General features: G+C 61.7%; 2 protein-coding genes across 3 annotated transcripts; one reads left to right on the plus strand and one right to left on the minus strand.

Moving 5' to 3' along the window:
* Nucleotides 1-400: 400 nt before the first annotated feature.
* On the plus strand, nt 401-7,074 carry ZBTB48 (zinc finger and BTB domain containing 48). Of its 2 annotated transcripts, none has more exons than XM_045859093.1 (11): nt 401-537; nt 1,045-1,737; nt 2,235-2,476; nt 3,545-3,656; nt 4,264-4,356; nt 4,727-4,813; nt 4,977-5,131; nt 5,601-5,737; nt 5,823-5,987; nt 6,352-6,440; nt 6,713-7,074. In XM_045859093.1, exons 2-11 carry the CDS (start codon nt 1,048-1,050, stop codon nt 7,007-7,009), a joined length of 2,067 nt encoding a protein of 688 aa, XP_045715049.1. In that variant the 5' UTR covers nt 401-537; nt 1,045-1,047; the 3' UTR covers nt 7,010-7,074. The 2 variants fall into 2 exon arrangements, with proteins under 2 accessions (XP_045715049.1, XP_045715048.1); XM_045859092.1 differs by having other exon boundaries at nt 404-537; nt 1,041-1,737.
* Nucleotides 7,075-8,648: 1,574 nt separating this feature from the next.
* On the minus strand, nt 8,649-19,969 carry KLHL21 (kelch like family member 21). The gene is made up of 4 exons (XM_045859230.1): nt 18,538-19,969; nt 15,649-16,054; nt 12,555-12,627; nt 8,649-11,526 (listed from the first exon to the last, which is right to left on the minus strand). Exons 1-4 carry the CDS (start codon nt 19,556-19,558, stop codon nt 11,233-11,235), a joined length of 1,794 nt encoding a protein of 597 aa, XP_045715186.1. The 5' UTR covers nt 19,559-19,969; the 3' UTR covers nt 8,649-11,232.
* Between the last annotated feature and the right edge of the window lie 5,347 nt (nt 19,970-25,316).

The following is a 25,316-nucleotide window of genomic DNA, read 5'->3' on the forward strand; positions in this document are numbered from 1 at the left end:
ATTCTGGGCTTGGGAAATGTAAGGGCACAGGAGAGCCCAATCCAGACTCCCGGCTGCCAATAAAGAGGTGACCTATACGTCTTTGTTGCGCTTCCCGACTGGGCGAGAGTAGAGAGCTGCCTGGTCAACCCTGAAAGCATCATAGCGGACAAACCACAACCTGAACCTCGGCGGGGAGCCTGATGAGGACTAGGGTCCCAGCTTGGCGTTGCTAGGCAACTCCGGGAGACGGGCCCAACGCAGAGAGAACGGGGTTTTGCCCCTCCTCTTCCACACCCCATTGGCCGTTTTCTTCTTGGCCCCACCCCCAAGCTGGCACCTGGAAGCCCTGCGCCTTCGAATTGCTCCGCCCCGGCTGGCGCTCCCTGACGTAAGAGCGGACGCGCCCTGACGTCACGTCCGGCGACGACGGCGGCGACGGCGACAGCGTCTCCGTACGGAGTCCTGGGCACGTACAGTCTGAGCAGTTGGTCGGCGGAGCTGTAGAGTGGACGCCGCCTGGAACCAGAGGGGCCGGCGCGGGCAGGACTGGCCCGGGTGAGAAGGGCGGGGCGAGAGAGGGAAGGGCTGCCGCCGCTGCGTGCGCTGCCGGAGTTCGGCCGCAGCCGCTTTTCGCACGGCCGCTCCGGACCTGTGGGCGCGGCGTGGGCTTCGCTCACCTGTCCTCAGCCGCCGCCCTCTCCTCCCATGGGTCCTCTCCCTTTGCCAGGCCTATCAGTTCGTGCTGATCCCCTGCCTCTTTCCCTGAACTGTGTTCTTTCCATCTGCTCCCCTTTAGGAACCTGTCTTATCTCCCGCCAAGCCATGCAGCCTCCCCCCACCTAGTCCCTTTGCGCCCCTGCCACCCACTCGCTGGCCAACCGGACTGTGGACTGCTGACCACACCCCGGCCCCCAGGGAGGCTTTGCGTCTGTTTCTGTCTCAGCATGCACACTCTACTCTCGACCTGAGCCCTCGTCGTGGTCAATGGGACTGAGTAGAGGTCACTTTTCTTTTCCCTGGGCTGGCCAGGGTGTCACTTATGCCTTCCTCCCCTGCAGACAGACCATGGACGGCTCCTTCATCCAGCACAGTGTGAGGGTCCTGCAGGAGCTCAACAAGCAGCGGGAGAAGGGCCAGTACTGCGACGCCACGCTGGACGTGGGAGGCCTGGTGTTCAAGGCGCACTGGAGTGTCCTTGCCTGCTGCAGCCACTTCTTCCAGAGCCTCTACGGCGATGGCTCGGGCGGCAGCGTGGTCCTCCCCGCTGGCTTCGCCGAGATCTTTGGCCTCTTGTTGGACTTTTTCTACACCGGTCACCTCGCCCTCACGTCGGGGAACAGGGATCAGGTGCTCCTGGCAGCCAGGGAGCTGCGAGTCCCGGAGGCCGTTGAGCTGTGCCAGAGCTTCAAACCCAAAGCCTCAGTGGGACAGGCACCTGGTGGCCAGAGTGTGCCAGCGAAGCCTGTCCCCCGGGACGTGAACAGCCACCTCAAGGAGCTGGCAGGCCTGGAGGGCGAGGAAGGTTCAAGGACTGCGGCTCAAGTGCCCAGAGGCCCGGAGCTCGGTGGCAGTCACAGCCCGCAGAGGGTCCAGCTTGGCCTCCCCGCTCAGGTGGAGAGCCCCTCCTTCCTGCGCGGGAAACTCAAGCAGGCCCTGAAGCTCTGTGCCCCAGAGGACAAGGAGCCTGAGGATTGCAAAGTGCCCCCAAGGCCCTTTGAGGCGGAAGGTGCCCAGCTGCAGGGCAGGAGTAACGAGGTGCCGTGCCCTGGGTGCTGGGAATGGGGAGGCGGGCCTAGGGGGAAGAGAGGGACACTTTTCTGGCATGAGCCGGACCCCCAGATAGAACGTGTGTTATGCGGGTTTGAAACAGGCTTTCGCCAAACGGAGGAAACCGGCCCTGTCCCACAGCCTCAGGCTGACTTTTCGCAAGGCTCAGCTGCCGGCAGTTGCCAGCTGCGTGGGGCGGAGTGGGCGGAATCAGGGTTGCGGTGTTCGTTTCCCCAGAGCAGTGAGCTCCAGCCACACTTGCAGTTCCTCACAGACGGCCACTGGCCTCCGAATGCGAGATTCCGAGGCGTCTGCCCTGGGGTCCCGCAGGGAACAGAACAGTTACGGGACTCGTCCTGGATGTGCGGGGCTTGGGCCTTGGGATGGGCCCGGATGGAGCTGGCTGCCCCGTAGGTGGCCCCCGGCCCCAGCAGCCCTGCTGATGCGTTTGCTGACGAGGCCCCCTCCCGCTGCCTCTGCTCTAGTGGGAAGTGGTGGTTCAAGTCGAGGACGACAGGGACGGCGACTGTGTCTCTGAGACGGAGGCGCCGCCGGCCCGGAGGAGATCCAACGCGCTCAGAAAGCCCTGTGCCGCCGACCCCGCTCTGGGCACGGCGGCCGCAGCGGCCGAGCCCCCTGAGAGCAGGAAAGGCCCAGCGGCGCCCGTCGAGTGCCCCACGTGCCATAAGAAGTTCCTCAGCAAATATTACCTGAAAGTCCACAACAGGTAAACGCCCTGCTTTTCTACTTGCTTTTCCTGTCTGCCGTTCCCGTTTGGGGGCAGGGGGCCCGTTCTCCCCACTTCTGGGCCGGGGGCCCCTCTCGGACCCACAGAGTGCTTGGTGTGGGCAAGTGCTCAGCAGCCACACGTGGCTGGCTGCCCAATGGGACGGCGCAGGCACAGGGGTTCCACTGTTGCCGAGGAGGGGGCTGCGCCAGAGCTCCTGCGGGGTCTCTAGCGGTGGCAGCTGGGTGACGAGGCTTCCAGCCCCACCTCTCTGTAGCCCAGGACATCACCGGTCCACCGTGGTGCGCTGTTCTTGCCAGGTCGGGGCCACGTGTGTTTTCTCAGTACGACAGTCTGGGACGCCCCCGGCGGCCGACCGGAGCTGGAGCCGAGTGGAACCCGTGTACTCCCCCTGCTTTGGGGAGGGCCCGGTGTGGGGGGCGCCCCGGGGCGGTCCTCGTCTGCCCGGCCCCTCCCCAGTGTACGCCTGGGCTGGGCTGCAGGCCGTGGGCGGGGCGGGGGGTGTGAACATTGAGCTGGAGAGACCTGGGAATGAGGCCCGCAAGGGAGGGGGCGGGCCCGCCGTGCCCTCCCAGGCCCCCAGGCCCTCTCTCGGTGCACGTGGGTGGCCCGGGAGGGTCCCGTGCCAAGCAGTGATAAGAGCCGACTGTGTACGAGTTCCTTTGGCCGCTGAAAGCTGCCAGGAGGCAGGTGTGGGGCCGACAGGTGGGAGGCTCGGGCAGCGGCCGAGGGGCTGGGCGGCCGCATGAGGGGGTAGCTGGAGGCCAGGCGGAGGGGTCGGCTCTGGCCGCAGTGTTGTTGGTGGCGTCCACGGAAGTTTACGGGCAGGTTGAGTGGTTTCTCCAGTGAGTCTGGACCCAGGGGTTGTTCCTGCCTCCAGAGGGATGGGCAGAGCTCCAGGGTGGCCCCTCAGCCTGGAGCGAGGCTCCCCCGCCCCCTGCAGGCTCACCACCCACACGGTGAGCCACTGGGAGCCAGAGGGGCACTGGGCGAGGGTGGGGCTGGAAGTCGCTCAGCCCCCACGCCCTCTGTGGCTCCTCCCGGCAGGAAGCACACCGGCGAGAAGCCCTTCGAGTGCCCCAAATGTGGGAAGTGCTACTTTCGGAAGGAGAACCTCCTGGAGCACGAAGCCCGGAACTGTATGAACCGCTCAGAGCAGGTACTTCGGGCCAGCCCAGGCCCCGCGGGCAGGGGCCTGCTGGCCTGTGTGCTCCTGCTGCTGGGAGGGCCCCCGGGAGACGTAGGTGGGACTGTGACCTCGAGAGAGCTGCAGGGTCCTCGGAGGTCGTCGGGTGGGCTCCCTGGTATTACAGGTGGGGACACAGGTCCCGAGAGTGCAAGGGACAGCCCAAGAGGCCTCTTGGGTTTGGCTGCCCGGCCCCTGGGCTTTGGAGAAGGGGCACCGTGGTTGCGGGGGGTGGGGGTTGCTGGGAAAGGCCATCTGGCTACTCCCTTCCCCCAGCTGGCTGGCCTGTGTAGCGGGGCCGGCCAGATCCTGCCCTTGTGAGGCCTGCTGCCCGGGCGGGGGCTACGGGTGAGGCCGCTGGGCCCCTGCCCCCAGCCCGCCGGGCCTGGGAAGGGCCTGGCGCGGTGGGTCTGCAGCAGTCAGGGTCCGGGCAGGCAGGTTACGTGTCGCCCTCTCCCACCCTAGCGGCCCCCTCCTCGGGCAGACGCCTCCCAGCAGCGAGCGGAAGCCCGGGCAGAGGCCGCCGTCGCAGGCAGAGGCCCCCGCTGACGCCGGCCCTGCTTGCCCCCCACACTGCCAGGTCTTCACGTGCTCCGTGTGCCAGGAGGCCTTCCGCCGGAGGACGGAGCTGCGGGTGCACATGGTGTCCCACACGGGGGAGATGCCCTACAAGGTCAGGCTCCCCCTGTCCCTGGGGCCGCGGGCCACGGGCCAGCCTCAGGGTCCCTCCCACTGAGCCCTTTATTGGGATGGTGTCAGGCGCCTCCCTCGCCAGCTTCAAGGAACCCAGCCTTTCCCACCCCTCCGGTGCCCCTGCACCTTCAGGCTGGGCCACCGGTCCTTTCCGGGCCCTTGTTTATTTCCACGGGTTGGGGGGGGCAGCCTTTTGCCAGTGCATCCTTCACCCAGGTCAGGGGGCCTCCAGCACCTCAGGCTGGGCACTGCCCTGTGGCCCCTGCAGAGCTTGGGGGTGGCTGGGTGTGCCCAGGGTTTTGGGGTTTTGGGGATAGGTTGCCTCAGGTGCCTGTGGGCCTGTCTTCCAGTGCTCCTCCTGCTCCCAGCAGTTCATGCAGAAGAAGGACTTGCAGAGTCACATGATCAAGCTGCACGGAGCCCCCAAGCCCCACGCTGTAAGTGCCAGGCCATGCCGGGGGCGGGGCCAGCACACTGTGATGCCAGCTCCGGAGCTGCTCCGGCAGGGCGGCCTTGCGGTTCCTGCCGTGCGAGGTGTTCGGGCCGGGGCGGGGCAGGGCTCCGGGCAGCCTCGCCCTGACTCTGGCCCTGCTCCCGCAGTGTCCCACCTGCGCCAAGTGCTTCCTGTCCCGAACGGAGCTGCAGCTGCACGAGGCGTTCAAGCACCGCGGGGAGAAGCTGTTCGTGTGCGAGGAGTGCGGGCACCGGGCCTCGAGCCGCAATGGCCTGCAAATGCACATCAAAGCCAAGCACAGGTGGGGGCTGGCCCGTCTCCCCCCAGGGCCTGGGCTGGCTCCGGGCCAGCGAGGGGGCCCAGGAGTCTGCTTGCTGCCACACGGGACAGAGTTTTTCCCACCCTGAGTGTGGCCCCTGCAGGGGCATCGGAGGGATGAGCAAGTGTGCCAGTCGGGCTGGGGGAGGGCACTCCAGGCTAAGACGAGGCTGTGCTCCCCTGGGCAGATTCTCAGTTTCTGGCGCTGCAAGCTGGAGCAGGTGCCCCTTCCCTGGCGCTGCCCAAGCCCTGCCCCCGCCAGGCAGCTCGTCAACACCTAGGCCCCTCCAGCGGCTCAGGCAGGCTCGCCTCGGCCTTGCTGGCCTTGCCGGCCTTGCCCTTGAGGGCTCCGTGCAGCTCCTTAGCTCAGGCCGGGAGGGCTCCTGGTTGCCGTGGGGCGAAGGGTGCCCTTCCCTCGGTCAAGGCCTCCGCCTGGGCCCCCACCCGGACAGGAACGAGAGGCCTTTCGTCTGCGAGTTCTGCAGCCACGCCTTCACGCAGAAGGCCAACCTCAACATGCACCTGCGCACGCACACGGGCGAGAAGCCTTTCCAGTGCCACCTCTGCGGCAAGACCTTTCGCACCCAAGGTGAGGCCGACCCGTCCCCCGCCCCCGCCCCCGCCCCCGCCTCAGGGCCGAGGCCCGGAGACTGGACCCCCGTCTGTCCCCGCAGCCAGCCTGGACAAGCACAACCGCACGCACACGGGCGAGAGGCCCTTCAGCTGCGAGTTCTGCGAGCAGCGCTTCACCGAGAAGGGGCCGCTGCTGAGGCACGTGGCCAGCCGCCACCAGGAGGGCCGGCCCCACTTCTGCCAGATCTGCGGGAAGACCTTCAAAGGTGCCTGGGCGCTCCCAGGCCCTCGCCCCTTGCGCTTCTTTCTAGGCCCTGGGCAGAGGGGAGGGCCGGGCCACCCCCACTTCCTGCTCCCCAGGGTGGGAGGGTCCCCCCTGGGCGAGGCCGCCCGTGGCCGCGGCTTCCTTGGGCCCCTCCTCAGCAGGGCACCCCGGCGATCTCGCCCATTCCCCGTGGCGGTCTGCTTCCCCTCCCGGGGGATGGGGGACGCTCCCCAGGGTCGGCACTGTAGTCTGGGTGGGGGGCCGCCAAGCAGCAGCTGGAACCCAGAGGACCTGGCTTAGGGCAGGTCCTGCCCTCTGCCCGGTTCCTGCCCTTCCTGACCGCCCCCCCCCCCCGCCCTCCGCAGCGGTGGAGCAGCTGCGCGTACACGTCAGGAGGCACAAGGGCGTGAGGAAGTTCGAGTGCACGGAGTGTGGCTACAAGTTCACCCGGCAGGTGGGCCTGGGGTCGCCTCCTCCTGCCCCCCCCACCCCTCCCCGCCCAGCTCTGAGCCCCCCTGCCCCCCAGGCCCACCTGCCAGCCCAGCCCTGAGCCCCCTGCCCCCCAGGCCCACCTGCCAGCCCAGCCCTGAGCCCCCTGCCCCCCAGGCGCACCTGCCAGCCCAGCCCTGAGCCCCCTGCCCCCCAGGCCCACCTGTCAGCCCAGCCCTGAGCCCCCTGCCCCCCAGGCCCACCTGCCAGCCCAGCCCTGAGCCCCCTGCCCCCCAGGCGCACCTGCGGAGGCACATGGAGATCCACGACCGCGTGGAGAACTACAACCCCCGGCAGCGAAAGCTCCGCAACCTGGTCATCGAGGACGAGAAGATGGTGGTGGTGGCGCTCCAGCCGCCCGCCGAGCTGGAGGTGGGCTCTGCCGAGGTCATCGTGGAGTCCCTGGCCCAGGGCGGCCTGGCGCCCCAGCTGCCGGCCCAGAGACTGTGCGCGGAGGAGGGCTTCGCGGGCCCGGGCGTCGTGGAGCCCTCGCTGCTCATCGAGGCCGCCATCCCCGAAGACTGCGACACGTAGCCCCCCCCGACCCACCGCACCCGCGTGGCTCCGGCCCCCAATAAACCACGTGGCTTTGGACTGGACTGTCTTGTTCCCTGGGTCCCTCCAGGGGCCTGCTGCTTTCCGCCCCACCCCCCAAGAAACGGTGCCCTGGCTGCTCCCAACCTCAGCCACCCCCTTCCCCCTCGTTGGAAGCTCTCTGCAAAGTGACACCGGGGCGTGAGTTAAGGGAGCCAAACCTCCGGTCCAGGAGGCTGTCCCCTGTCTCCCAGCCCTCCTGTCGTCAGGGTGTCAGGACTGGGCGCAGAGCTGCACTCAGCAGTAACATTCTGAGCACTCCTGGGGGCTGAGGAGGGTCAGGCTGGTGGGTCAGTGAGCTCTGGACCCCGGGGGCTGCTGGCCTGCAGGTGAGACCCTTCCCCTGGGGGCAGGGGCACTGAGCGTGGGTAGCTAGCCCAGGAAACCTGGGCACAGGCGAGGCCAGGTCCCCTGCCTCTGTGATACCGGGACCCATGGGGGGTGGGGCGCTGTTTGTCACGGGTGCTGGAGGCAGGCTGCATCCGAATCCTTCCTCCGCCCATTTGTAGTCTGGCCGGGGGGGGCAAGCCCCATTTCCCCTCTTTTAATGGATCCTGTAACAGTGCGGCTCCAATAGGTGAGGGTTGAGTGAGCGCCGGCTGCCCGGTGAGCCACCCCCGACCTCCCCTGGGGTGGGGGCCGCTCTGAGGACTGCTCCCCTCTGGCACTGCAGCTGGGGGCCCAGGGCAGAAGCCCCCACAGGCTGAGCCTGTGGGTGCCTTGTGACGCAGCCCCGGAAGTCAGCGTTGCTCCTGCCAGGGGCCCCCAGTGGGAGGGATGTTGGAATCGGCACAGATACCCAGCTGGCCCCCCAGAGGGACAACAGTCATGACCCTGAGAACCCGGGCCAGGCCCGACTTGAGTCCCATCACAGGAGGTCCCCCAAGACACCAGCCCTGAGCTGTGCCGAGTCCCTCCCGGAGGTTGAGGAGGAGCCCCTCTGTCCTTCCTTTTACTCCTTGACCACTACTAGCTCCGTGATAACAAGCTCAGGTGCAATCAATGACCGACACCCAGGTGGTGAGCTGCCTGGGGCTGGTTGGCAGAAGTGTTAACGGAGCCAAGTGCAGGTCTCAAAGTGCCCCCCGCCGTGAGCAGCAGCCTGTTCCGTGGGCTCGGGCAGGCCTGCTGCTCTGCGAATGTGGGGAGCCTTCCTGAGCCCCACGGCCTCTTCCGGGCCCCTCCAGTGGAAGGGTCCTGCGCCCGACCCTGCCAACTCTCAGGATGGGCCGGAGAGGGAGGGTCCGCGGGAGGGACGACACCTGGAGGAGGGGCTGGGTGCTATCAGGTGGGGCCGGGGAGGCGGGGAACAGCGAGGCCCGGACTCGGCCACCCAGTCCCTCACGTCTCGGGCTTGGCCGCCCTCTTCCTCCCCGTTGCACCTTGTAACGATTCAGGTGGCGCAAGGACCTGGAAAGCTGCGTCCCAGGGCTGTGAGCAGGCGTCCCGGCCACTGCACCTGGCCCGGCCCCGCCGGGCACGGGGGTGGCCCCGAGTGTTTGGACTCGGCCAGGTGTCCCGGACTCGGCCAGGTGTCCCAGACGCCGCTGCAGCAGGACAAAGGCAATGACACCACGTGTATAGGAAACATTTTTATTTCAAAAAGTACATATTGGAGGCATCCGAAAACCTTACAGGGTTCTGGACGTGGAAGCCTACAGAACAGACAAATAAATACGCAAACCTGCCCACCTGCTGGGGTTGAACCTGGGTGCGGGACACAGGAGGGGTCTCTGAGCCATAAATACACAATACGTCCTAGATGAGCATTAAATACTACCACCAAACTCTCATAACTTAATTTGACTTGTAGACAGATAAAGGTGTGTGCATTCCACACACACGGGCACAGTCCCACCCCCAGCTGGTCCGGCCCTCTGACCCCGGCCAGTATATGAAAGTTGGTAAGGGGTGCAGCTTGCAACCTGGAACCCGTGCCGGGGGAGCCAGGGAGCCGACGAGCCAGAGGGCGTCCCCGATCCCGGACCCCCTGCTGGAGTCGGGAGGGGCTGGCTGTTGCTAAGGCTGCTGCGTCCCCTTCCCATCCTTAGTCTTTGAAACCAAAGACAGAGTCTGGGTGGTGGAGACGTGGAGAAGGACGCAAACCCAGCCCTCTCCGTCACCTGGGCCGTCGCCAGCCGGTGGGGTGGTCAGGCCCGCGAGGGCAGTCACAGTGAAGAACTGAGGAGAGAGAGCCCGGAGCACCGGCCCCCTGCCCCGAGAGCCTCTACGGGGAGTGCCGGAGGAAGGCTGGTTTTGCAAGAAAAACGAGAGCGTGAGCAGCCCCGTCTCAACCACAAAGCTTTATATGACACCTCGCTTGCCCAGCCTAGCTGGAGGGAGGGGAGGAGAGCTCAGCTCCAGTGACCACAGCACAGGCCACCCTCTGCAGAAGTCACACCTCCTCGAGCTGCCGAAAGGCCCTCTGTGCAGACAGCCCCGAGATGACCTGTCACGGCAGTCACCACATTGCCCGTGTGGCAAAGTCCCCGCACTAACTGGGGTGAAGGCAGAGACCCAGGGGAGGGTGCCCAGGGCACAGAGGCCCAGGGCAGGCTGCAGCACTGCGGGGGCCGACCCCACCTGCCCTCCAGCAGTGCCTGGCGCACAGAGGGTGCAGAGGGGCCAGGTGAGCAGCGAGCCCCAGGGGATGGGAAGGGACAGCTGTGAGCTGGGGCCGCTCCGGCAGGGTGTCCGGACCACACCGTCTAACCTGAAGTGACGACACCACACTGGAGGACCCACCCGATGGCCTCAAGACCGTAAGGCTTCCTCCCCAGAACCACGGCCACGTGGCCAGAAGGGGTCTTAGGTGGCACTTGGGGACGCGACACTGCTGGCCCTGGCTCCTCCCGGGGCGGGGGGGCGGAGACACGCATCTTCACCCAGTTCACCGGGAAAGGCTGCTGGGCGAGCACCTACTCTCAACACACCTGACGAGGAACATGCAAACACCCTCCTCTTCGGAGGGAAGGCGAACTAAAGCAAAGCTACACCGGGGGCCTTGAGGGGACAGGACCGCCCAATCCCGAACCCACTCCCACTCCCAGAGAAAAGGGCCCCCCGCACTGCGGGGCTCCCCGGGTGCTCCCGGAGCCCTGCCCCCAGGCCTCTGCACCACATCCCCGACCACACTGGACCCTGCTTCCGAGGCCCCTTCACTCGAGGAGTGAAGGCCAAACTGAGATTCGAACCCTGGAACCAACCCCAAGGCCGCGCTGCCCGGGGCCCGCCACCCCCAGAGGAGGTGGGGTTCTGGACCGCAGGCCGGCAAGGGCGCCTGCAGCTGCCTGCCCTGCCGGGCTTCAAAGGCGAGCTCCCGGGGCCTCCCGGGAAGGAGCGGGCCGCGACCTTGCACCTGCAGGCTCTCACACCCCGAGTCCGGAGGGGTCCTGCAGGGGCCTTGCAGAGGCCAAGTGCAGCACGGCCACAGACCAGCTGGTGGGGGGTGGGCACGGACGGCCAGTGCCTGCCTCAGCCCAGGTCCCCTGCGGACAGCACACACTTGGCAGGCCCCTCTGGGCCCCCCTCGAGGTCCCACCGCCCTGAGCCCCTGGGTCTGAGGTCCTCCCCTGCTGGAGGCCCACCCCTATGAGGGGTGTTTTGGTGTGTGAGCCCCTTCATCTGCGGAGACGGTTTGCTAGGATACCCGGCACTGGACGTGAAGTCTGGGGCCCTGCTGCAGCCATGGCCAGCCTGATTCCTAGTGCCCAAGGCAGCAGGGCCTGTGGGAAGGTAGGCCTCGGCCATTCTTGGGCTCTCCAGGGAGGACCTGTCCCCCTCCGCTCACGCCCCAAGTGGGGTTCTCCTCTCCCGAGGCGGGAGCCAGTCAGTCGATGCTGGGAGACAGACTACGGGGTGTGTGTGTGTGTGTGTGGGGGGGGGGGTGACCTGTTGGAGCGAGAGCCATGTGCCGGCAGCGAGACAGCTCTTCCTGGACCGAGGGAGGGGCGCTCACAACTGGCCCCGGCCCCAGCAGCTGTGACTTAGGTTCTTGGCGCACGGAACAACCTGGGCGCCGGACCCCGAGGCTCACTCAGCACCCCAACAGCCCCCGTTCCACCGGGTGAGCCCGACCTGTCCTTGGGCACGAAGGCGGGGGGTCGTCGCCCCCCGAGGTGCCGGGTTACCTGCACCGAGGCCCTCCCCGGGCCAGGCCGGGGCTAGTGCAGCTCCTGCGGGTTCTGGGGTGGCCGGGGCTGGCCCAGGTCCATGTCAACGGTGCCGCTGTCCAGCGCGAAGCCGCGCCCACCCGAGGGCGTCTGGGGCATGAACTGGCGGAAGATGCTGACGCTCCCGTGCCAGAAGGTGGGCTCCGGGAGCCGGCCCACCACGCTCCACGCCCGGGTCTCAGGGTCGTAGGCCTCCACCACGTCCGAGAGTTCAAACGTGTTGTCGTAGCCCCCCGAAACGTACAGCTTCCCTCCGAGGACGGCCAGGCTGCCCCCCACGTGCACCTGTGGGCCAAGGGGGACAGGTGAGTGGTGGCTGGCAGCCAGGGTGTGGCGGAGCTGCCCCAGCCCCTCTCCATGGGGAGGGTGCCTGCGGCCCCCAGGCGAGGCGGCCTCACCACCTCTGGCCTTGGCGCCGTGAGCCCTGTTCCGCACACGCCCCAGGCAGGCCGACGCCCTCGCTACGCCCCACCCAGGAACACGGGCCCCACGCCCAGTCCCCATGGTGGTGAGGGGGCTACAGGGGCACCGAGTCTCCCTGTGAGTGTCCCTGGCCCTTTAAGACAGGCACGACTGTCCTCCCCACCTTCATGATAGGAGAATGGAGCCTTGTGCCGCGAGGATCACAGAGCTGGGACCTGACCCAAAGCCTGGGCTCCGAGCCACAGGGCTGGACCACCCCACCTTTCCCAGACTTGCTGTAACGAGTGTGTGCAGGTGATGGGGGGGGGAGCACATTACATGTATGAAGGGTAAATAAAGATGCTAAGCTGTGATGCTGTGACTTCTGACACTGGCCATAGAGGAGGTTTGGAAATTTTAAGGAAGACTGGGGTGGGGGGGCGGGGGGAGAAAAGAAAAAAAAGATGGTGGTGCATGTAGGTGGAGCCGGGGCTAAGGGGGTCGCCCTCGTGGCCAACCACTGCCCAGGCTTCCCAGTCCCCTGACACCGTCCAGCTCTGCCCCCCTCTCCTCAACAGGCAGAGAGAGGGTGAGACCCCCCGATCCAGCAACAGCAGCAGCGTGGGTGTCCTGCTCAGAGCACACAGCAGGTGCTCAATAAATGCTCTGTTCCCAAGAGCAGCCTCTGGAGAGCTCTTTGTGTGACCTGGTCCGCTTGGCTGTCTGCTTGTCCACCTGCACCAGCCACACTGGGCTGAGGACTCGTTCTACCAACACACCAGGCACACCCGCTCCAGGGCCTTTGCGTGTGGGTGCCCCACTCCCCACTCCTCCCCCCCGCTGTGGCACACTCTTCCCTAGCACACTCCCTGCCCCGCGGCGGCTCATGCTCCCGACACGCGCCCATTTACCTGATTCATAGATGGGATCTTGTCCCATTCGTTCTTCGTGGGGTTGTACACGTCCACCTCGGCAGAGTCGTCCCTGTGGGGGTGGGGAGGCGGGGGTCAGAGCGAGAGTACTGAAGGGGTCAGAAGAGGAGGGTCCTCCAAGCTCGTCGTCTTTGGTGCCGCCCGACAGCCCAGCACCCAGCGGGACCCCACCCCCGATTTTAGGCCCTGCACCTACCTCTGGCCTGGCTTCCAGAGCTGGAACCCAGCCTTGGTCCCTAAAGTCAAAGAGCCCACCCTCAAGGTGCTTAACCCTTTCCCTACCACCCAGCCCCCTCTCTGCGGCCACACTGGCTGCAGATCCAGAATGCACCAGGGTCCTTGCCACCCGTCTCCTGCTCAGCCTTTCACCTGGGACTTGGCCCCCTGTGCGAGACAGCCTTTCAGAGCTGGCCGGGCCGGGCCGGGCCGGCTCCCCGCAACCGTTGCACACTGCCATGTGCCCCAGACTGATCCTCCGCCTCTGCCTGTACCCCCACTGTCAGCCCCCCAACCCCACCCTGTCCACTGCTGCGTCCTTGGTGCCCGGCGGGGTAACGGCGGCTACAGGAAGGAAGGCGCCCCCACACAGCTATTCTCTTGGGGCTGACCTTGTCTGCAGGGCCCTGGTCCCTGCGACCACAGGCTCCGAGGCACAGCCTTGAAAAGCAAGGGCTGTTCCCCCAAGACAGAATACTTGCAGACCAGGGCTCAGCAAGAGGGCCTGAGAGTAAATATTTGGGGCGCTCTCTAGGGACAAGAGCAGCCACCGGCACCCCCAAACAAGCCTTATGTAAGGAGTGCGGAAATCTGAATCTCACACAACTTCTCACACGTCGTACGACCTCACTCTTGCTTTGACTTTTCCCTCCAATCACGCCACCACGTCAAGGCCCACGCTGTGATGAATACGGCCAGAAGCCAGGGGGCCGCCTGCCCCAAGCAGAGGCAGTACAAACTGCCACCAGACGTGCAAAGGTGGCCAGTGTGGCCAACCCATCCCTCTGCAGGGGCCTTACGTGGGGACCAGGGTGGGCAAGGCTGGGGGAGGAGGGCACGGCTGCTCCCAGGACAGAAGCAGGGCCGGGGTGCTGGCGGACACCTTCCCGACGGGAGCGGCCCCACGGTGGGCGGTCCAGGCAGGGGGCTCTGTGGGCCGGCAGGCACCAGCGAGCACGCACAGGGCGGTGCTGGGACGAACACAGAAGCGCATCGGACACAGGCATCCGCTGCACTCGAGGGAGGCAGGGCTGGGCCTGCACTGGCCACCAGAGGACCAACAGGGGTGGGGGTGGCGGGGGGGCTTTCTTTCCTGACTGTGCACTCGCTCAGCTGGGCGGGGGGACGGGCAGAGCTGAGCCCACCTCCTCTGGCCCCCCGTAGCTTAGGGAAATCCTCCCGAAGGCTAAGGATGGGTGCGGGGGGCACCCCAATGCTTCCACGTGGACTGGCCTAGCAATGACCAACGACTGAGACCAGGAGGTCCTGGGGCCTCGGGACGGCAGACTGGCCCTTGGGCACACCTGGCTCCGGGACCACGGGGAGGAAGGACATTCTCAAAGACACTGGGACGCGGCCAAGGGGCTGGCACTCCGACGGGCTGTATTTATAGCTGTCCCCACCCCCGCCCTGAAGACAGCTACCAGGACTCAGGGCAGGAGAGCTGGGGGAAGGGCCAGATGACGTCTGTGACAGGACCAGGGGCTCGGAGCAGACCGCACGCAGTGGCTGGCCTGCGGTGATGCCTGGCCCCTCGGCCACGTGCAAGCGACACCACCTCTGTCTGAAGGTGCCCCCCAGAGAGCCTGGAGAGGGGAGGGGAGGGGAAGCTCGGACGGTGGGGGTCCAGGGGTGCTGAGAAGCAAAGTGCACCCTTCTTCTGAGGCTCCCAATTCAAAGCCCCAGACCGGAAGGGGACAGGGGGGAGAGTACTGTTCATCCCCTCCCCTCCCCTCCCCTCCCCTCCCGGGCTGTGCCTTAGGCAGGCTCCGGGCCAGGGAGGAGAACGGCAGGTGGGCATGGCAGGTGGGGGCTCCTGGCTCCCTGGGTGCCCACGGGCCCACCGGGAGGCGGCGTGTGGCTCTGACTGGGCAGATGCTTGGTGACCCTGCGGCTGCCCAACTCCACTCCACGCTGCCAGGGCCGCAGCCTGCCCACCAGGGAGGCGGTGACGCAGTGACACCACACAGCGACCTGGATGGATGTCCTCCCTTCAAACCTCGGACCACCCCTTGGAGCCCGTGGCTGGAAGTCCCCTACCCCCCTCGGCCCGTTCTGCTGTCCGTGAGACAGGGACCACGGTCAGGGAGGCCAGCGATGGAAACGCCTGGGACGCAGGCGACACAGCATTTGGCCCGTCCAGGCCCCAGTGCGAGCCGGCTAGTGTCATCACCCCGCAGGTGGCTTTGGGGCTGGCTCAGCACCAGCTCTCTCCCGGTCCGGAGCGGCCGGGGGACCTCGGACAACGGCATGTGTGGGCAAGACACACGGGCCTTCTCGGTGCCAGGCCAGGTGGGGACGGAAGGGACACACCAGCGCTTCAAACAGAGCGGGCGGGGCTGATCCAGCCTCCTGGCCTCTCGTGCCTGGAGGCAGGGCCCCCCGCCCCCGGCCTGAGTGTGGTGGGCACTCTGCGAGGAGAGCAAAGGGTCCCTCTGCCGCAGCCGCACCTCGCCCAAAGGCCCGAGTGTCCAGAAAAGGTCTCCCCTGGTCTCTTCCAGGCTCAGAGCCCCGGAGAGAGGACCGGGTCCTGTCCAACAACAAAGGCCACGTGCGAGCCGCCAGCGCCTCAGGGGGCCCTCCAGGTGTGGGTCCAGCCGAAGGGGCACGTTCTACTTAGCATCTAGGGAAGTTCCTGGAAAGGACCTGACCGCACCACACTCGGGATCCCCTGGTTAGGAAAACCCAGAAGCCCATGGAAAGCGCCCTGAGAACTAGCAGGACAGAGGCCGCAGGCCACGAAGACCCAGGCGGGCCACAGGCTCCTTGTCCGTGGAGGGAAGAACAGGGCTGGTGCGCCTGGCACGAGGGCCTGGTCAGAGGGATGGCGCGGTGGCCGTGACCCACGGGGACTCACCTGATGAAGTACATGAGTCCGTTCAGAGTCACCGTCTTGGGGGCAAAGGACCAGGGCGGGAGCTGGCCGCAGTCCACCAGCGACCAGAGATCGGTGTCCGGGTGGTAGCACTGCATCACCATGGTCTCCTTGCCGGCCAGGGAGCCGACGGCGTAGAGCCGGCCTCGGCAGGCGGTGGTGGAGCAGTTGTCCATGGGGTAGGTCATGGGCTGCAGGGCCTCCCAGGAGTCGGTGGTGTGGTCGTAGCGCTCCGTGCTGTCCGCCGCCACCACGTACAGCAGCCCGTCCAGCACCGAGGAGCTGTGGTACTCGCGGGCCTTCAGCATGGGCGCCACCTCCGTCCACTCGTTCACGCTCGAGTTGTACCTCCACACGCAGTCGTACAGCCTGGAGCCGTCGGACCCGCCTGCCGGGGCACGCACAGTGCACACGTCAGTCCGTGCCGGCCAGGGCGGGTCGCCGGCCCACACTTCCCCCGGAACTTCCCAGAGGGCGCCTCCAGGGGACGGCAGACCTCCTGGGGCCTGGGTGGAAACACGTCCTCTCTCCCCAATGCCCAGGCCAGGGGCTCCCTGCCGGGGCTAAGGCAAGGCAGACGCCCCTTGGCCACGCTTCATGCCATGATAACACCTCCACGTCAGTCCTGACTCGGTTGGCTGGAGCGTCTTCCCGCCAACCAATAGGTCTCGGGTTTGATTCCCCGTCAGGGCACAGGCCTGGGTTGCAGGTTTGGTCCCCGGGCCGTGGGAGTGCGAGAGGCAACGGGTCAGTGTTTCTCTCTCTCTAAACATTAAAGTTTCTCTCTCTCCCTTCCCCCCTCTCTAAAATTAGTGAGCCTGTCTGCAATGGAGGATAAAAATAAAAAAGTAAACCTCCCGATCTCTGCAGGCCAAGCAAAGGCCCCGGGGCTGCAATGCCTCGGGCAATGCGCCGTCGCATGCCCGAACCAAGCCGGGACCTCGGGTCTTAGAGTCAGTTCTCCGAGGCACGCGAAGCACGGGAGTGGGATGCACAAGGCCTTGTCCACCAAACCCTAGGCTTCCTGGCCATCCCCTGACCCGGGCCGTGCCAGGAACAGCTGAGAAGAAGTCTACTTTGCACTGCAAGTGAGACCCAACCCAGAAGGTGCTGCCCTGAGTGGACTTCTGGGCTCTAGTTCTTGATTTAAATCAGGTGCAGGTTATCCACGTGTCCTGTCTGGGAAAACTCACCAAGTTGTACAAATACGGAACGGAGCAAAATCAGTGGTCCACTTTCAAATACAATGAATGGATAATAATACAAAGGTAAACTGTTTTGTGTCCTCATAACTGTAAATCTACCTTGGCCCACCCCTGTATACGCTTCTGTCCATGTTTTAAAAAAGAACTAAAAAAAAAAAAAAATCAAAGCCTAATGGCTTGGACTGTGATCGTGAGTTTAACCAGTCTGCCAGGGAGCTTGAACCCTGTCACCCCGTGAAGGGTCCCCAGGACCCCCGGGTTGCATTCCCTGCTCCGAGGATGGCGCCACGGCAAAGCCAAGAGGACATTCCATTCCATCCCATCCGGCTCGCGGCCCCGAGCTTTTTAAAGGGAGAACGCCAGTTGGGTGAAGTCTGCGCTGCGGGCCTGCTTCCTTCTACGGGAGAACCGGGTCCGGGGCGGCTGAGACCCTGCTCTCCCCAGCGACATTCCCTACGGGCAGCTGTTTGGAACGGCCCAGCCACCTGTCTAAACCCATTAGCTGCTCGGCTGAGACATTTATGGAGGCGTGTGCCGAGTTGGGGCCAGTGCGACCAGTTTTGGGAAGGGGATTCCTTGGCCAGACTTGGGGGCAGGGGCATGGTTCCCCAACAACATGGGGCCGACCTCAGATTGCAAAGGGGCTGGGGTTCTGGGACATGTCAGCAGAGGCTGGACCTGGAGCCCTCGGCCCAGGAAGCTACGGCCACAGAGTGGAGCGTGTCCTTAGGCTGGGATGCCTCCCACTTGTCAGCTCCGAGTCCCGGGGAAACACGGGAGCGAGTCTCAGATCTGGCTTTCTCCCGGATGTGCCAGGCCCCCCGCACATCCCCGAGGCTCCCTGCCTGATTACAGCCCCACGCAGGGCCCCGAATGCACACTCCCCACTCGGTAGGCCTTCTTTCCTTATATAGCCGCCACAGGGAACGCCCCGTCTCACCCCACAGAAGCTGGCAGCCTCCTGTCTGCACCAGGATTTATCCTTAATAAAAAATGTGGGAGAAGCCCAGAACTGGGGCGGGCTGGGGCCCGCCCAGCATGACTCGGCAGTGTTTTGGGGTTTGAGCCAAGTAACTGGAAGAAAACCTCCTAAACATGTGACTATGTTTACAGTCGCCGGGAAGGGAGCAGCCTAAACACCATGTGACTCACAGCTTGCATCCCAAGTGCAAGCCCAAGGGAACCTAGTCAGTGGTGACACAAGTCGGGCATCTGGAGGCCCTGGTGGCTCAGCTGGGAGAAATCCCCGGGAGGGGAGAATGGATGTGTCACAGGGCGTAACCCCCAGGCCCGACGCTGGATCTCATAGGGATAAAAAGAAAGCACCCATTGTGCAGGGTGAATGCCCCAGTATCTTCCAACCACAGGGCGGGGGGAGTGGCGCCTCCCTGGAAGGAGTGGACTACCCAGGCACGCCCCGCAGCTCCTGAAAGAAACCCACAGCTCTTCTTCTAGGTCCCAAGTATTGACCCTAGAACCTTACCCACCCGCCAGCTTGAGGGAAAGGGAAGTGACCGCTGGTACTCAGGTGCTGTCCCAGACTCTGCATTCTGTGGGTTTCTTGGTAAGGTGGACATGTTCCCTCCCAAAGGGGTGCAGGAAGCCAACCCCAGAAACTCCTGCCTGAGGGTGGCAGGCCCAGGTTCCTCCCGACGAGTCCACTCACCCGTCACGTAAATGTCGTTGCCAAGCGCTACGATGCTGTAGCCCCCGCCCAGGTGGTCAGGAAACTCGGCCAGGTAGCGCCATTGGCCTGTCTGCGGGTTATAGCAGTCGACAGTGACCAACTCGTCGCAGTCCTGGTCGCAGCCGCCCACGAGCACGAGGATCTCAGCGAGGCCGGTAGAAGGGCGCGGGCGCATTCGGGGACAGGGCCCGCGGTCGTGGCGGTCGTAGCGCGCCGCCTGGAAGTCGCGCGCCTCGCGCAGGAGGCGAAGACAGGGAGGGCAGCGCGCCACCAGCGGCTCGGCCTCGACGTGCGCCAGCAGATAGAAGCGGCGCACGAAGGGGAGGCGCACGGCCTCGAGCAGCTGCGGCCAGTGAGCTGCGCGGCGCGGCGGGTCGGCGCGCACCCAGCGCAGCGCCAGCTGGTAGGCGGCCTCCTCCTTGGGCACGCACAATCCGTCGTCGCGCAGGTAGCGCAGCAGGCGCGCCAGCGGCAGGCGTTCCAGCTGCTCGGCGCCCAGCTCGCCCACGTGGCGCAGAATGAAGCGCTGTGCCGCGTTCGCCAGCCCGGAGCAGCTGAAGGCCTCGGCGAAGTCCTGCATGTCCAGGCAGTTAGCCAGGTCTAGCTGCTGTTGCAGGAAGGCGCCGCACGCCTCCTTCACCGCCGGGAACTGCAGCAAGTCGGCGGCGCGCAGCAACGGCTCGGCGTTGTCGCCGCTCACGGCCACGCGGCCGGTGTAGCTGAAGTCCAGCAGTAGCTGCAGCATGTCTGGCGGCACGCCGTGTAGGCGCACCCGTTCGGCACGGCTCTCGCGCAGCTGCCCGGCGAACATGGCGCGGAAGTAGGGGCTGGCGGCGGCCAGCACAGCTCGGTGCGCCGGGAAGTCGCGCCCGCCCGCCGCCTCCAGGGTCACGTCCAGGAACTTGCGCTCGGCGCGGAGCTGGCTCAGGCCGCGCAGCAGGCTCAGCGCGTGCGCAGGGTCCGAGAAGGGCAGCACGGCCAGGGGCGCCGGCCGCTCCATGGCGCCTTCGCTGCGGGGCGCGGGGCAGGGAAGCGTTCGACCGGGAAAAGCCGCGGCCGGGGCCAGCGGGAGAGACGCGGCGCGTCCGGCGCAGCCGCTATAAATACCGCCGAGCGCCGCGGCCTCCTTGAGGCCGGCGGGGGGTGGGGCGCCGCCGGCACCGCCCCCTTAACCCCTCCGGGCCCGGCGCCGCCGCCCGGCGGAGCGCGCCGCTCCATCACCCCTCGCGCGCCCGTCCCACGCTCGCGGCTGAGTCACCGCCGCCCTCGCCCGCTCCCTCCCGCCGTTCTTCCGGGGCTTCCTGCGGCCTCCCGCAGAAGCCCGGGCCGGGACGCTGGGTGACAAGTGTTCTAAGGGGAGGCCCTACCCTGCGCCTGGATTCGAGGCCTTCAGGGCCTGCCCACGACCTACCCGGACCCAGCTGCTGAACAAAACCGGGCGGGGGCGAGCGCGGCGCCCGAAAGGGTAGTCACCCCTTTCGCGCCAGATTTCCTAACTGCGTCCGCGCCACCCCCCCACCCCCCGCCCCACGCCCAACTCCTACGGTTGCTCCGTACAACAGCTTTTTTTGTTGTTGTTTCTCTAGTTTTAAGGGATGCTGATTAACCCCATCACTGGCAAGTTTTCAAACAGGATCTTTACAATTCAGGACCAACGTATGAGCAAGTATAAAGGTTTTAAGTGACCCCCCCCCCGCGCTCATTTATAAGTGATGGGGCCAGGTGCCAGGAATTCGTCCCTCTGTGTTCCTGCAGGAGTTTCAGACTTGACTAACTCGGTCATTAACTTTCGTCAGTATCCGAGGCGCAGTTTCCATTTCCGATGCAAAGACTCTTTTAGGCTCCCGGGCCGTCTTCCGAGGGGGGCAGGCCTGCTCTGGGTTGGGTAACCCTGGTGATCAAGGGCTCCTTGCCTCCTGTCCTGGCGATGGACGTGAGAAAGGCGGAAAACAGGGGGTAGGAAAAATTCCTGAGAATATACTATTAAGCTGGACAAAAAGCTAAAGCACCAGAAAATAATTCCAGGAAAAGCAGGTTTTTGTATTCTTAAAGGGGACGCTGCTCAAGGGACATTCAGTGTCCCCTCAAGGGAATGTCAGGGACATTCAGCTCAAGGTCAGATAAGGGACTGCTTTAAAAACCAGGGAATGTGGCCGTTCAGAAATGTCCCAGTCACTTGTGGGGTGACAGAAAGAGAAATCTGCCTTAAGAAAAGAATGTCTTATTTTGGTTCCAAAAAACACAGTACAGGCAGGACTGCATTTTCAACGTAAGCACATGCAAGAACTCCTGCGCTTGGGAGCCATTTCTTTTTCCTTGAACACAACGCTGCGTTGAGTTTTAGAAGACTCCTATTTAGCCTCCAAATCTCCTGCTTTGCAGATGAAATCCGCGCTTGTTTTTGTTGTTATTTAACAGTTTCCCACCTCTGTGCCCTGTGGGCCTGGCAGAGACATTCCTGAAGAACCCTCCCGCCCCAGGAGTGTCCCAACCTAGGTCCGCACGGGGGAGTCAGTTCCAGCCAAGTCTGCACAGCCCTTGCCGACGACATCTTGTTCTCATTGCCTATCGGAGATGAAAACTGGAGGCCTTCTCTTCTCCTGCGTCTCTCATCAGCCTGCCCCGAGCACGTATCTGGTCTAAATTTCAGCACGGGAAGCCCAGGCCTGAGTAAGAAAACAGTCAGGTACCAGGCGGGCCGCCTGTTGCCCATAGATGGAGTGTTCACACAGCTCTGTGCAGCAGCAGCGGCAGCAGCGGCATTCCTGGGCCCAGGAGCCCGGCCAACAGCTCAGCTGCACAGGCTTTGTGACAAGGAGAGTCTGAGGAGCCAGGAAGTGGGACTTCTGCAGGGAAAAGTACTAGGGTCCCTCGGGTCAGAACTCACCCACCTTGCATACATGCAATCTTCCGGAAGTCGGTAAGGTTTCTATAGCTAAGAACTGACTGTGTGTTCCTAACAAGGGCTTATTTCAGCAAATCCTGTCTGAGTCTTCCTGGGAAGCCGTGAAGAATAATGTAGATATTTATTGAAATGGAAAGATGTTCGATCAAGTGAAAAATCTGGTTACTCACAATGTGACCCATGTATGTGTGTATATGCTGACAGAAGAGTTGTGAAGGCGACACTTGCTCCGGGTGTTTAGGCTTCTTTCTGCTTGCCTCAAGACGTCTTTAATTTTCTCTCAAGGTACCAAACATATAAACTGTGTATTGCACAAATAATGCCAGTTAAAAATAAAAATATTCAGTTGTTGGGAGAAAAGCTGTATGATTAATGTCTTGGACCTAAGAGGCGAGCATTGGAAACCACGTGTTTGTATGTAAGTCCATAAATGAACGTGGCGAGAAAAAGAACAGATTTAGACCCACCAGCTGTTTGGAATTGTGAATAACCTACTAACCCAGGCACGGTAGTTTTTTTTTTTTTTTTTCCTTATCAGCCTCCTGAGTTGAAAATGGGAATGTGAGAACTTCATTCATTGCATTAGGACAAAATGACAGGCAGTCAGCAAACTGTGTTAGTTAGGTTCTCGGCTACCACCTAGCACCCCGGCCTGGTGGAAATGAGACTGTTCTGTGAGGAAGATGCCAGCTCTCCCCAAACAAGCAATAGTTTTGTTTTCTCCAGTTTTATTGAAAAATAATGTAGCAGTCTGTGGGAAAACGTATTTAAAGGTTAAACCTCAGCCATGAAAGCTTGAGCAGTTTACCCTTTCTGAAATCACGAGAATCATCTTTGCCGAAGTGACTTCTTTATGATAGTGCAACTTAACAATGAAATGGTACCTTCTAATTTGAAAAAAATTCAAACTACTTAATTTTGATATTTAAATCCTAACCTTTGGCAGATAGGACAAGAGGTGACTGAGATAGTTTTAAAAGCTGCTGTTACTTGTCTTTCCCTTTCCTCCTGGGAACACTTGGGACCACACACCTTAGCACTCAGTCGAACAGAGACTGCGCCTTTTTTTTCCTATTGGACTGTGATTTTTTTCTGATTCCGGGCTGCCTGAGGTGTGGATTGTAATGCGCCTGCTGTATACGAGCCTTTTTCTTTAAGGAATGTTATAATAATGCACTTGATGGACAGAGAACACTGTACGTAAACGGTAGTGTAAGTGAAAATATGCCCAGTGTTCCGCACATGGTGCTGGGTTACCCCTCAGTTTTCCTGCAAGAACCATGACACAAGAAATGCACTTGGATGCCCTGGCTGGTATAGCTCAGTGGATTGAGCGCGGGCTGGGAACCAAAGTGTCCCAGGTTCGATTCCCAGCCAGGGTACATTCCTGGGTTGCAGGCCATAACCCCCAGCAACCGCACATTGATGTTTCTCTCTCTCTCGCCGCCCCCCCCGCCTAAAAATAAATAAATAAAATCTTAAAAAAAAAAAAAAGAAATGCACTTGGTGCTTCTGTGCACAGGTGGCTTTGCTCAGCCTATGAAATGTCCAAAGTGCATGCTGCAGAGATTCTTTATTAATGAGTTATCCACACACACATATTAATACAGTAGTCAGGGTACTAAACGTTGAAATAGTATTTTGAGGGGGTTTTCATTTTTTTCCTCTTCCGGTCCAAATGGAAGTGTGACTGGCAGAAAACTGAGGGAAGGAAAAAGCCCTAAGAATACACTGAAAAGGTGAAACACGAGAAAGTAACTTCAGAAAAAACAAAACACACAAAACCCTCAGTCATGCTCGTACCCACACTCGAGCACAGAGTTGGAGCGGAGGCAGAGCCCTTCCCGAATGTTCCCCCACGAACCTCGCCAGAGACACTGAGGAAGGTGAAGCTATATTTGGTAACCCAATTAAAATAACTACATTCTCAAGTTACTTACTGGGAAACCATGGTATTCTTAGTATTTTTAAACTTGTCACAACCTGTGTGAGTGTTGGCTTTTTTTCTTCCTCTTTCCTAAGTCACTGTAATCATTATAACCATCTGAGAATTAGCATTCAGCAGCAGGCATAATTTATGTTTTTAAAGCAGAAAACAAAAAAATCATAAACCCCAGTCATCTGGCTACCGTGGCGAATGTTCTTGCGTTAATCACGAAGTTCTGGATCTGGTCCCTGGAGCTCAGGGGCACCGCAGCACACCTGGGAAACGGACAACACACTGAAGACACCCAAACCTGCCACACAGAGTCAGCTCTGTCACCCCACAGCGACACGTCATGGCTGAGCTGCGGTCCATTCTCAGTGATAGTCCTGTTTTGAGACTAGGGAGTGGATGGTCAGTATTGATTCTACACTTGCTCCAAAGGGCGAAATTTCGAAGGGATATCGAAGGAAGAAGAGACAAAGAAGGTCCTCTTCATGAAGTTTTCTATTCCCTAGAGCAGTGGTTTTCAAGTGATAAGCTACAAGAATTTTTATTTTATTTTTTAAAGATTTTATTTATTCCTGGCTGGCGTAGCTCAGTGGATTGAGCGCGGGCTGCAAACCAAAGTGTCGCAGGTTCAATTCCCAGCCAGGGCACATGCCTGGGTTGCAGGCCATGACCCTCAGCAACCGCACATTGATGTCTCTCTCTCTCTCTATCTTCCTCTCTTCCCTCTCTAAAAATAAATAAATAAATAAAATCTTAAAAAAAAAAAAGATTTTATTTATTTATTTTTAGAGAGGGAAGGGAGGGAGAGAGAGAGACATCAATGTGCGGTTGCTGAGGGTCATGGCCTGCAACCCAGGCATGTGCCCTGGCTGGGAATTGAACCTGCGACACTTTGGTTTGCAGCCCGCGCTCAATCCACTGAGCTACGCCAGCCAGGGCTACAGCAAGAATTTTTAAAGCGTGATACCTGACTACTGAGTCTGGACCGCCAACCTGCTTTCCTTCAGACTGTTGAACAGAAAGTGGCACCAGCCACCACGGCTGTCCAGTGTGAACGAATCGAAATTATACCTCTTTTTTTCCATTGGCAAAACATATAGTTTTTTTGGTGTGTCGCAGAATTTTAGTAATTAGCTTATGTGTGTCATGAGATGAAAAGTTGAAAATTGTGCCCCTGGCTGGTGTGGCTCAGCGGATTGAACCCCAGCCTTCAGCCAACCAAAGGGTTGCCGGTTCGATTCCCAGTCAGGGCACATGCCTGGGTTGCAGGCCAGGTCCCCAGTTGGAGGTGTATGAGCAGAAACCACACATTGATGTTTCTCTCCCTCTCTTTCTCCCTCCCTCCCCTCTGTCTAAAAATAAACGAACAAAATCTTTAAACAACAGAAAAAAGTTGGAAATTGCTGCTCTGGAGTGTCAGGCAGGGAGACAAGCAGGCGGTCTTGGTCACACCCGTGCATTAAGAGCTACAGTCTACTAAGAACTTCTTCAAAAATGCCTGCTAGCCCTGGCTGGTGGCTCAGCTGTGGACATGTCAAGGTTGTGGGTTCCATCCCCAGGCAGGGCACACACAGGAGTCTGCCAGTGAATGCGTCGGAAGGTGAGGCAAAGGACCAATGTTTCTCTCTCTCAAATCAGTAAATAAAAAAATTAAGAAAATGTCTCTTGGATATCTATCAAGCAAGAGTGATCACTGTCACATGATCCCAATACAAATACAAAAGAGTGATCCCAATACAAATTTGTGGTTTTCTTTCTAGGGTGACTGAGTCATTCCTGAATTCTAGGCTTTTTTTTATGTCATCTAGTCCATTATTATTATGAAGTTCTTTTTTTTTTGGTAAATTTTCTATTTGTTGATTTTAGAGACAGAGTAGGGAGGGAGAAAGGTAGAGAGAGAAAGAGGAACCTCAATTT

Source organism: Phyllostomus hastatus, unplaced genomic scaffold, assembly GCF_019186645.2.
Source record: "Phyllostomus hastatus isolate PE091 unplaced genomic scaffold, TTU_PhHast_1.1 phas_scaffold_182, whole genome shotgun sequence".
NCBI classification, from domain to species: domain Eukaryota; kingdom Metazoa; phylum Chordata; class Mammalia; order Chiroptera; family Phyllostomidae; genus Phyllostomus; species Phyllostomus hastatus.

Coding starts and splice junctions, on each gene's coding strand:
- ZBTB48 (XM_045859093.1), top strand. CDS start 1,048: ATGGACGGCTCCTTCATCCAGCACAGTGTGAGGGTCCTGCAGGAGCTC. Junction 1,738..2,234: donor TGCAGGGCAGGAGTAACGAG/GTGCCGTGCCCT, acceptor CCTCTGCTCTAG/TGGGAAGTGGTGGTTCAAGT. Junction 5,132..5,600: donor CACATCAAAGCCAAGCACAG/GTGGGGGCTGGC, acceptor CCACCCGGACAG/GAACGAGAGGCCTTTCGTCT.
- KLHL21 (XM_045859230.1), bottom strand. CDS start 19,558: ATGGAGCGGCCGGCGCCCCTGGCCGTGCTGCCCTTCTCGGACCCTGCG. Junction 16,055..18,537: donor CAACGACATTTACGTGACGG/GTGAGTGGACTC, acceptor GTGCCCCGGCAG/GCGGGTCCGACGGCTCCAGG. Junction 11,527..12,554: donor AGATCCCATCTATGAATCAG/GTAAATGGGCGC, acceptor CTTGGCCCACAG/GTGCACGTGGGGGGCAGCCT.